Genomic DNA, 11,998 nt, shown 5'->3' on the forward strand with positions numbered 1-11,998 from the left:
GGAAGAGACCCAAAGTGAAGACCAAGGAAAACTCATGTTTTCTAATTCAAGTAACCGTGGAGGACATGGTAGTAATCAAGGAGGAAACAGAGGAGGTTATGGCCGTGGAGGGTCTAACCGAGGTGGCTCTGGTCGTGGTGGTAGAGGTCGAGGCCGAGGACGGTCTAATGGACAGAAACGTGGAGAAGAAGCCACAGATCAAAACCAATTGGCAATGAGTGGATTGGCCCTAACCCTTTATATATTACTTAAGTCCCCTCACATCTTCCGATGTGGGATCTTTTCTCCACACGCCCCCTCGAGATAATGGTTTTGATCTGTGGCTTCTTCTCCACGTTTCTGTCCATTAGACCGTCCTCGGCCTCGACCTCTACCACCACGACCAGAGCCACCTCGGTTAGACCCTCCACGGCCATAACCTCCTCTGTTTCCTCCTTGATTACTACCATGTCCTCCACGGTTACTTGAATTAGAAAACATGAGTTTTCCTTGGTCTTCACTTTGATATCCAACAATTGGTATCAGAGCCTAGGTCAAGATTGTGGACCTAGAGGAATGGATATTGGTTTGAGGGGGAGTATTGGAATACAAACCAATATCCCACATCGGAAGATTAGAAAGAGAAGTTTCTAATATATAAGTTAAGTCCAACTCTAATTAGTATGAGGCCTTTTGGGAAGGAGCCCAATAAATCCGTGCGGGCTTGAGTGATAAGCCCAAAGCGGACAATATCATACTAATGGAAAGTTGGCTTGGTTTAGATTCCCAACATTACTTACTTGTATTTTACAACAACCATGAATCCACTATCTTACAATTACAAATCTTTTATGTTTTGTTTTGCAAGATGGGTTAATGAATTTGTATATATATAAGAAACATTGGTAAATGAAAATGAATAAAAAAAGAGAATTAAGGTGTTAAAGATCATCAATCTTTTAAGATTTTTGATTTCTCTTGAGTTGATCGTATCGTTCTCTTTGATAATCCACAACAATGCACAGTTGTCTTATGGCTTCTCTCTTCTCTTCCCCTAAACTCAACACTTCTACTTCTCTTCCCTTCACCTTCATCTCAAGCTCTTTCGTTTTCGATTCATATTTGCTCAACACCTTCGTTAGTTTCAGTTTCTCTGTTCCTTCTTCCGCAAGCTTCTTCTCTAGCTTCGACAGCTTCTCCTTCAACAGATATTCTTGAGCTTCTCTGCATTCTAGCTTTGCCTTTAGACTCTCTAGCTCGCTCTTCTTCCCACTCACCCATAGCTTCGCCGAGTCGATCTCTTCACCTAGTCTGGCAACTCTCTTCGTTTGCTCCTCTGCTTCTTCTAGCTTCTTCATAGCCGTTTCCGATCTCGTGTACCCTTTTTCCAAAGCATCTTTCATATTGTAGAAATGGGTTTCGAAAAACGTCAGACTTTCTCTATTTTCTCTATTTTCTTGAGCCATCTCTCGTGTTTTTATATAGTCGTTCTTGCTCTCTAAGTGTATTTGTTCGGCCACATGGATCCTCCTGTATAGTATCCTAATATGATCTTCTATCTTCATCCGGAAATCTTCAGCTAATTCTTCCATTTTCTTCTCCAAGGTATTTGGATTCAGTTTCCAATCCCGGCTCGAACCAAATGACCAACGTTTCGATAGCTTCTGATCATCAGATAACTTGTCAATAGTGTCCTTTTGTTCTTTGAGAAGTCTCTCTTGATCCTTGACTTTCACCGATAGCCTGCGATAGAAACATAAAGACTTAAAGCCTGAATGAATACTCTGACAATTTGAAAACCAAAAAAGTTTCTGTTGTTTACCTGTGAATAATATCATCTTGTTCCTTGACCAATTTCTTCTGATCAGAATTTTGAATGTCCAATATCTTGCTCTCATTTCTAACTTTATCAGCATTTTTCGTCTTTATCTCCATATTCAATGAATCGAGCTCTTCGATTCTTGTATGCAGCTTCTGATTTTCTCCTTTAAGATGGACAATCTCTTTATTCAGTCTGTTCCTCTCCTCCTCTGTTTTTTCTTTCAAACTCTTCAGTTGCATCTCCGTCTTTGTAACTTGTGCGACTTTCTTCTCCAACTTTGCTTCAGATTCATCTTTCTGCCTCTGCAATGATTCAAGCTCATGTTTCATACCATTTACCTGATCCATCAGTCCCTTAACGTGCTCTTCATCCTCTACCCTCTTAACTTCATACTTTTTAGCCAATTCCGCGTTTCGTGCGCGAAGGAAACCAATTTCTTCTTCCAAATTTCTCAATTGGCATTTCAATTCTTCGATCCTTGATGTTAAACCTAACTCGCTGTTGCCAAACTTGTTCACAAGTGTTGATATCTCATCTCCTTTCTCTCTCAAAACCGATTCCAAACCGGAGATTTGAGATCTAAGCCCTTTGTTCTTCTCTCCTAACTGTTTACTTTCACTAGCTTTCATCGCAATCTCTTTTTCTAAACCTCTTTTCTTATCACACTCAGCTTTAGCATTACCTAGCTCTCGTACTAGCTCCTTCACACGTGAAGTCAATTCTCGTTCTTTCTCTTCAGCCTCATTCCTCAATGCTTCAAGCTTGCTTTGTAGCTCAGAAATTTCAATTCCTTCCTCAATAACATTCTCTATTTCCTCTGAAGAGTAATATTCTAAATCTGAACTCGATGAAGCAATACGCGATTTCCCTTTTATTCTGCCACCGCTTTTCGGGTCTAAATCTTGTTGAAAATCATCAAAAATAGAAAAGAGAGACTGACACTGCTCTTGAAGATCGTTAACAATCCCTAGAAGTTCTCTCTTTGAATCCTTTGGAATCTTGTTTTTGTTTTGGATGAACTTCACAAGTTTTGAAACTTTCTTCTCCACTTCTGCAGAGATGACAAGAGAACTAACAAAACCTTACATAAACAATTTTCAAAGAGGAAAATAGTATTTACGTAATTTAATTTTCGTTGAGCATCAATTCAAACAAATCTTACCTGTTTTTGCTCGCTCCATTCTTACGACCCTCGTTCTCGTCTCTGCATTTGAACCTTTACCAAACAAAAAGATCAATAAAACGTCCTGCAAACACACAAAACAGCAAACATCACAAATGTTTAGTATCATATATTCAAAAGCAAATCTCTACCATTCTTACACATGTCTATAATCGTTTGATAACATTGATAAAAGAAATAACGTATGTATCAAGTTTTGTCTAGTGAAAACAGGAATGAGAGAATGATCTCACGCAACGATATGGGGATCAAATCAAAATAAAGAGACCAGATTTTTCTGCAGAAGTAATTTTCTCAAGACATCAAAACAGAATAAACTGTATTCTACAATTTACATTGTTGACAGGGAAGAGTAGGATTGAAAATATTACCAGGTGAAATGTGAGATCGAATGAAAATAGTCGTTTCTTTGTCTTCTGGGAAAGATGAAACCAAACAATGATTTAAATCTAATTATTATGATTTTTAAATTAGAAAGAGAGGTTTTTTAGCAGAAAGATAGATATGTTAGAAAACAGAGCAATATTGGAAGTTGTGATGAGAAGAAAAAAAGGATAAATAAATAAATTCAATGGTTTGTCTCCCTAACCTAAGATAGATCCGATCAGACCGGAATATCTTCAAAATTATCCCATAAAACTTCTCTGATCTGATCTTTGTGACTTTTAGACTCCAAACAAAACCAACAACGATAATTCAAGGGTTTTCTTCTAACCTTATCTACGTACTGAAACATCCTCTTCCCAGCAATGGCATGCCTCATTCCTTCTTTATGTCTGTAACGTTCCTCAAACACCAGAAAGAGCTTCTCTGCTTCATCTTCATCATCAGCAAGAAGCTCGGTTGTTTTTCGCGGTTAAAACCAACTAATCCCTGGCAATTTCCCTCCAAAGCTTTCTGAAATTCCATCTCTAAGCCTTTCTACTTCATCCCATCTCCCATATCTTGCATACACATTAGAGAGCATCACTTTGTATACACTTCTTCCTCTCTCTTCCCCATTCTCCAATATCTTCTCTGCTACAACTTCAGCCAACTGCGTGTTCTCATGAACTTCGCAACATGACAATAGTGCTCCCAAAATTCCTGAATCAATTGGTTTTCGTAGTGACATTACAAACTCAAATGCTTCTTCTAGCTTTCCAGCCATTCCCATCAACTTTACTAAGTAAACATAATGCTCTGTTTTTGGTTCAATACCAAACTCAAACTTCATTCTCTCGAAGATTTCTTGACCCTTATATAAAAGTCCCGAATGGCAACAAGTACAAAGCAGAGCAGCGAAAGTGGCCTCATCAGGTTTCAAGCCCATCTCAAGCATCTCGGTGAACTTTTCAAACACAGTGGAAGCAAATCCGTTCAAGCCAAGACCCAAAATAACGGAATTGAAGGAAACAATGTTTTTCTCTGGAATTCCCTCAAAAAGATTTATCGCAGAATCCAAAACCCCACATTTTGAGTACATGTCTATAAGAGCTGAGTGAACCTTGATATCAAACTCTAGTCCTAGTCTAATAGCATAGCCATGCACTTCTTTTCCATAGACTGAATCTGATAACTCAGCACAAGACCCTAATACAATCGCCACAAGAACACAATCCGGCTTCTTACCACTCACTCTCAGCTCATTAAACAAATACAAAGCCTCCTTGTGATTCCCACATCTCGAATAACCAGTTATCAAAGAAGAACACGCAACTAAATCAGGCCCAGAGATGCTATTATACACACTACGAGCAGAAGCTATGCACCTGCATCTTGAGTACATGTTCACTAAAGCACAACCAACATAAGAATGAGTATCCAGATTGATTTTCAAACAAAATCCATGAACAGACCAAGCAATGTGTAGCAAACTAGGATCAATCAAACAAGTTGCTAGGGCTACCATTGTATAACAATTTGGTAGATTTCCTCGATGTTGCATTAAGTTAAACATATTGATTCCTTTATCCCAAATCCCACAGCATTCATATCCAGAAATCATAACATTCCATAAAGCAACATCTGGATCTGGAATTGAAAGAAATAACTTACTTGCTTCAGAAATATGGCCAGCTTTTGAATAAGCTTTAACAATTGCACTGCCACAAATTTGATCAAATCCATGACCAGATACCATTGCAATCCCATGAATACACCTCAGTCCATCAGTATCGAAACTCTCTGAAAAGCCACGAGCTAAGCATGCATAGGTGAAGTTATCTGGTCTCCTATCAGAACTCAGCATCTGAGAGAAAAGTGAAAAAGCAGTACTGAATTGATGGGCTTTAGCATAAGCTCGAATAACAGAGTTCCAGAGGAAAACGCTTCTGTCAGGAAATACGTCGAACAGTTTGCGGGCAGACGCAAGATCATCGTTTTGCGCATAGAGTCTGACAAGCTGCGTCGCGAAAAAGGGATCACGAGCGAGTCTGGACTTAGTAACAAAGCTATGCAGTTTCTGGGTACTCAATTTCGTTTGAAATTTCCTCGAGAACTCATAGAGAATCAAACGTAATTGCGTCTGCGAGGACATTACAGGTGCAATGGCAAAATCCGATCTTTAATGGAACAAATCCTCAAACACAGGAGCTCAAAATCGGAATAAGACGTTAAGCAAAGAGGGTACAATAAAGCTCTTGTTTTTCAAAAGTAAACTTGCATAAGCTAAAGAGAAAAGTATCTAAAGAAAGCAAAATTTACACATACGAAGAAAAGAAAAAAAAGGTATTTAAGAGGTTACACAAAAAGGGTATGTTATGGAACTAACACTGAAACGTTGTCTCAGTTTAAGATTCTTGCAAAAACAAGAATGTGTGTTGCCTATGTTAGCTCAGAGTCAGAAGCAGGACCAGAGAGTTGTCTACGTCTCCCATGGCTCAAAGGACTCATAGGACTCAAAGGCAATCTAGCATCCTTCCTTGCTTTGCTGCTGCTTCTTCCAAATGGACTTAGCGGTGATGATGCTTTTGTTGCTGATCTTGGTTTTATAGGCGACGATCCTGAAGATCGTAAACCTACGACAAAAGAATTATTAATCTATTTGGTTTGATCCATGAGAGAGATTAGAGTTGAGTGGTTTGGCTGAATAAATTTTTATCTGACCTGAGATTGAGTTTCTTCTGAGTTTTACGGCGTCAGTGCTTTGCTTTAAAGCTGAGGTCTTTTTGATTGGAGCTTCTGAGTAAACTGATCTTGTATCTGAGTATTCAGATTTTGCATCAAAGCACAATGACTTTGTATACGTTGGCATTGTTGGTGGATCTTCAACCACTGAAACACTTTCGGAAATTGACTCGCCTGTTTCTGAATTCTCTTCTTTGTTGAAGTTTGGACTCATCTTCTCTTTCTCTGTAATCCTGTATGAGTATAGCTGGAACGGTATCTGTGTCACGGATCCCGCATGAGAACCTGACTCCAGAGAGAATTTTTTCAAGAATCTTGCTTCCAAGTCGCAGCAATCGATAAGTGGATTTTGGATTTGGAGGTGACCTTGATCCGGATTCACAACTAGAAACTTCTTGATGTAGCGCAGGATCCGGCAAATGGAAGAGAAAGTCGGACGCTGATTTGGTTCTGAATGCCAGCACCGTTTAATTAGACTGACTAGGTACTTCGGCGAAGGGAAAGGGAAGAGAGGTCTCTCTCCCGTTCTAATGTTCTTAGCCATGTTATCGCCTTGAAGATGGCTATCTTCAAATGGAACTTTACCGGTTATAAGCTCGAAACACACCATTGCAAAGCTATAGACATCAGCTTTATGTGTAAACTTTGATCTCGGAGCTGTACCTTTGAGATCTTTTTCCATCTCTGCGAGAACTTCAGGTGCATACCAGATTATAGGATCAGGTGTGGTTGGTCTAGAAGAAGCCCGAGAAAAAGACTGATTTTTGACTGATGTCAAACCAAATCCTGAAATTTTCGCGTGGAAATAGCCTTCGGTGTGGCTTCTCTCTTTCAAAAGAATGTTCATGGGATTCAAATCTCCATGGAAAATCTCATTTGAATGAAGATACTCCATCCCTCTCGCGATTTGAAGCATTATATCGATCACAACAGTAACAGAGAAGAGATATCTTCTTCTAGGTCCACAATTCTCCTTCATGTAGCTTTTCAAGTCTTTGTGCATTAACTCCATAACCAGAGAACATTCTTTCCTTTCTTCATCATAGAATCCACAAAGGTACTGAAGTATATTCGAGTGACAAAGCGATAACAGAGAAGAAATCTCTGTGTTTAATGGCTCAAGATCCCCGAAAAAATGTCTCAATACGAAACTATCCCCTAACCATTGAATCTCCTTGTACTGACCACCAGCACCTAATCTCCGCCTCACTTGGTAATCCTTAGAACCAACGAGTATCGAACTCGGGAAAAGCTTACCGTTAAACTGTTCCAACCCGGTTAGCTTCTTCAACAGAAAATCAGCTAAACGCTTCTCAGTCTTCCCAATCTCATCGCTCTTGGACTTTCTCTTCTCTTGCAATGCTTCCACCAGATTCCACCTATCTTCTCTCCATGAATGCTCAAACCGGCTGCAAAGATCCCTTGGAACCAAATACTGTTTCCCAAACCTCCACTGGAAAAGCTTAGGATCATTCCACTCTTTATCATACTTTCTTGAAAACACAACTCTCCTCCTCTCCATCTCTGCAGGGTCGAGACCAGAAATCTCTCCAGCCGTCTCGATAGCTTCGATCACAGCCGGAAAGTAAGATAGCAAGTTGTGTATGTGAAACTCAACACAATCTTTGTTCTGATGAAAGTTGATAACTTTGCCCCACCAATCTTTATTGGACATACAATTCCGAACATACATTTCGCCTTCTTTAAAGACTCGATAGAGCTCTCTCAAAGGCTGCTCAAGGGCTCTCCATTTAGAGTGCTTCTCTTCAAGCTTCAAGTTATGCCTGATCTCTTCGGCAACGGTGTTGAAACCCAAACTGAAAATATCTAACAGCAAACAGCATTGTCTCTGGTTGATTAAGATATCGTCTTGTAATACCATAAGCGCGTTTAAGCTTCCAAGAACCTCTCCGATTTGCCTGAATTGCTCCATCGCATCACAGGCTTGTCCAAATATTCAAATTTCCTCGACAAAGTTTGATCTTATGAAGGCTGGAAAATAAAATTAAAAAATCAAGCTTTGAGAAAACCATTTCAATTACAATTCCCAATTCTGTTGAATCATGTATAGATACGATGATTCCAATGTGGAGGAGAAAACCTGCAATGAAGATCCTTTTTTGGATTTGGTTCAAGGATCGATGAATTGTCTTCGAATATATGAAATCATATGGTTGAGGAATCGAATCAAACCAAAACATCAACAATCTCCTTCAACCCTGATCACCATATCTCAAAATTAGGGTTCAATTCCAGGAGAACATTAAGAAATCAACAAACAAACAAAAAAACTCGATCTTTACCTGTAAAACTTGGAATGAATCAGAAGAAGCTTCAAAAGAGAGAGAAAGGGGAAAAAAAAAAATGAGAACTTTGTGCTCTCTTCTCTTTGGGTTGCTTCTAATTTTTTGACCAAAAGTTTTTTTCGATGTCGTCTCTCTGTAACGATTTTGCAGAGAAAGCTGAATAATTATTTTTTCAAAGTGTTATGTTTTCTCGTCTGATATTTATTTTTGTCCGCATAATGTGGTGTTCCCGCGAGTTTCGTCGTAATTATTTATTACCTAATAAAGTGATTAATTAGAGTTTTATTAATGTTTTTTCCAAAACGGTCGTATAACGGCGTTATTTTATCGGCGTTTTTTACGAATTTTATTTAATGTTTTACTTGATTCAAAACATTATCCATTTGGTTGAATCTGACCAAAACTAAAATAAGATAAAGGTTGATTAGTCTCTATAATACTGTATATTGATTTTTTTTACGCATTTGAATCTTTGACCGTCCACATTTTATTATAAGCTGGAACTGGATGTTAGTTAAGAAAATAATTGTCAAAGGGTATAGTTATACAGTAGAACTAGAAGCATTATTAATGAGTTGTTAATATGTATTAGAAAAAATAACAAAAATTCACAAAGATTGTTATGGGACAAAAACAAAATGTTATTACCTAAGTCACTTTTTTTTTTTTTTTAAACACCAAAATTGTTACCTAAGTCTAACAATTAATAGCCCTGGTTAAAAGTCAAAAGAGAAACTTTGTGCTCAAGCTACTTATAGAGAAACGTTGTTTCTTTGTGCTCAAGCTCCTCTCAATAGACACAATCAGAAAATTCTAGAAATATAAAAAAAAAATGTTGTAGAGAGAAAAAGTTCGGAGAGAACAAGCATTTGTAAATTGGCTTTTGTTTGATTATCATCCGTGGATTCAAAACCCCGATGTGAAGAAACGATCCAGTTTCAACAAGGTGGGCTTGAGACAGCTATTGGGCTTAATTTAAGTCTTTGGTAAGGCCCAGGTTTGAAAAAGCTGTATGCCCACGTGAACAGTCAACACTTTGCTTTTGTCTTCACTTGAAGGACACGGTCTCGAAAGGAGACGTTGGCGGTGAAAGGTTTGTTACGCCTAGGTTTTGGAGTGACCTGAAAAGGGAGCGTCCATTAGGTGTATAAAAGGAAAAGCAGAGGGCATAATGACAAGATGAGAAGAGCGTGAGTTACAAGCAGAAAGATCTAGAGAGGTTTTAAGAGATAGGAGAAGAGCTTATCTTCTTTTATAGCTTGGTGTTGAATCTCTGGGTTGTTGTTCTTTCTGGTTTCTTGTAACTCTGGTTTTAAACGCTTAAAGGAAACCTTGTGAGCTGGTTTAAGCTCACCAAGACGTACCTTGGCCACATTGGCCTTGGGAACTTGTAAATCTCTGTGTCTTCTCTCTTCTCTCTTCTTCTTGTTCTTACTTCTGCAAACACAAACAAACAAAGATAAAGAAGAGAACAATCTTGGAAACTTGGTTTAAAACGTGACAAATGGTATCAGAGCAAGGTTGAGTGTCATAAAGTTGACAGCTTTCAGCCTAAGATCGCCTTTAGAGCACACAACAGAAGATCTAGCCTCAGCAGGTAAAGGTTTTCTACCTGGTTTCTGAGTCTAGGTGGTTTACTTCTGAATCTCGGGTATTTCTGTGTACTCTAAGAAAAGGGTTATCTTGGTGTTTTGGATCTAGTTGTATATCGTGGTTTTCTGGTTTTCTTTGTTGGTGTGGGTGTTCTGTGTGGTGTGTTCCTGTTATTTGGATTTCTGGGTTCTGATCAGATCTGGTAAGAAGAATAGATGGAACCTACTCAGGGAAAGTTTGAGGTAGACAAGTTTGATGGTGATGGGGATTTCTCTATATGGAAGCACAGGGTGTTAGCTCAACTTGAGATTCTCGGGTTGGATTCAGTCCTCAAGACTGATCAAACACCAGCAGGTTCAGTAGAGAAAGCTGATGAATCAGACCCTAAGTGGGTAGCTAAAGATAGAAGGGTCAGAAATCTGATAGGCATGAGTGTGACTGATTTGGTGCTGAGAAAAGTTATGAAGAATACTACTGCTCAAAGCATGTGGGATGCATTAGAGTCTCAGTATCAGGATAAGTCTTTGCCAAATCGTTTCTATCTTAAACAAAGATTCTACAGTTTTAAAATGGAAGAAGACAAGAATCTTGACAAGAATCTGGATGTGTTCAACAAACTGGTATCAGATTTGGGAAGTCTTGATGTGGAGTTAAGTGATGAAGACCAAGCTGTAATCCTCCTAAACAGCTTGCCATCACATTTTGCTCAGTTAGTTCACACTCTAAAGTACAGAGGTGGTAAGGAGACTATAACTCTAAAGGAAATAACTCAATCGGCATATTCCTTAGAGACAGAGCTAAAGCAGAAAGGAAGCTATTTGACTAAATCCAGTGGTGAAGGGCTCTATGTTCAGCACAAATCTAAGACTGAAAAGAAGTCTAATCCTAAGGCTAAACAAGCAGTCAAAGGAAAGGAGAAGGCTAAGAGCAAGAAAGTATGCTGGATTTGTGGAGCTGAGGGACATTTTAAAAGAGAATGTCCCAAGAAAGGTCAAAGTAGCAATGCTGAAGCCATTGTAGGAAAGGGAATTGATTCTGAGCCAATGATGCTAACTGCATCTGAAAGTGCAAGAGAAGGATGGGTTCTAGATTCAGGGTGTTCTTATCACCTTACCTATAGGAAGGATCTAATGTTTGACATTGAAGAAATTGATGGTGGGAAGATCCTTATGGGAAATGATACTTTCTGTGTTATTACAGCTATAGGAAAGGTGAAGATTGTTAACTATGACAATACCACTGTCGTGTTAACAAAAGTCAGATATTCATCCACTGCAAAGAGGAACCTGATCTCTTTGGGGGTGTTGGTTTCAGTCAAAGAATTTCAGGCTACAAGTTTTCTACAATGGAAAAGAGGCTTTAGCAGGTGAATATAAGAATACTCTCTATATTCTTGATGGAGAACCAGTAGTGGGAGAAGCAAACACAGCAGCAAAGCAGGGAGATAAAACAATGCTATGGCACAGTAGATTGGGACATATGAGTGAGAAAGGATTAAGTTGTTAGCTAAGAAGGAGATGATAAAGCCAGAAGAGATCTCACAGCTGCAGAACTGTGAACATTGTGTTCTTGGAAAGTTTCACAAATCATCATTCAAGACTGGGAAACATACTTCCAAGGATCCTTTGGAATATGTCCATTCTGATCTATGGGGTTCTCCTAATCTTACTCCAAGCCTGTCAAAGTGTCAGTACTACATTTCATTTGTTGACGACTTCTCAAGAAAAGTATGGGTCTATTTCTTAAAAACAAAAGATGAAGCTTTCAGTAAATTTGTTGAGTGGAAGGTCTTAGTTGAGAATCAAAGTGGGAAGAAACTGAAGACTCTAAGGACAAATAATGGTCTTGAGTACTGCAACAGAATGTTTGATGAGCATTGCAAGATTCATGGCATTCTAAGGCACAAGACCTGCCCTTATACCCCTCAGCAAAATGGGGTAGCTGAAAGGCTAAATAGAACAATTCTGGAAAAGGTGAGAAGTTTGTTAAGTGAAACAGGTCTTGGAG

At 38.9% G+C, this 11,998-nt stretch overlaps 3 protein-coding genes across 3 annotated transcripts; all 3 read right to left on the reverse strand.

Moving 5' to 3' along the window:
• Positions 1-818: 818 nt before the first annotated feature.
• LOC17894222 (COP1-interactive protein 1) lies at positions 819-3,747 on the reverse strand. The gene is made up of 4 exons (XM_006300371.2): positions 3,700-3,747; positions 2,964-3,048; positions 1,802-2,852; positions 819-1,722 (listed from the first exon to the last, which is right to left on the reverse strand). Exons 1-4 carry the CDS (start codon positions 3,745-3,747, stop codon positions 939-941), a joined length of 1,968 nt encoding a protein of 655 aa, XP_006300433.2. The 3' UTR covers positions 819-938.
• On the reverse strand, positions 3,523-5,515 carry LOC17894161 (putative pentatricopeptide repeat-containing protein At1g64310). The gene has a single exon (XM_006300869.2). The coding sequence runs from the start codon at positions 5,500-5,502 to the stop codon at positions 3,841-3,843; it is 1,662 nt and encodes a 553-aa protein (XP_006300931.1). The 5' UTR covers positions 5,503-5,515; the 3' UTR covers positions 3,523-3,840.
• Positions 5,516-5,555: 40 nt separating this feature from the next.
• LOC17894277 (mitogen-activated protein kinase kinase kinase 7) lies at positions 5,556-8,514 on the reverse strand. The gene is made up of 4 exons (XM_006301002.2): positions 8,396-8,514; positions 8,194-8,311; positions 6,072-8,084; positions 5,556-5,983 (listed from the first exon to the last, which is right to left on the reverse strand). Exons 3-4 carry the CDS (start codon positions 8,023-8,025, stop codon positions 5,790-5,792), a joined length of 2,148 nt encoding a protein of 715 aa, XP_006301064.1. The 5' UTR covers positions 8,026-8,084; positions 8,194-8,311; positions 8,396-8,514; the 3' UTR covers positions 5,556-5,789.
• Between the last annotated feature and the right edge of the window lie 3,484 nt (positions 8,515-11,998).

Source organism: Capsella rubella, unplaced genomic scaffold (assembly GCF_000375325.1).
Source record: "Capsella rubella cultivar Monte Gargano unplaced genomic scaffold, Caprub1_0 scaffold_2, whole genome shotgun sequence".
Lineage (NCBI taxonomy): Eukaryota > Viridiplantae > Streptophyta > Magnoliopsida > Brassicales > Brassicaceae > Capsella > Capsella rubella.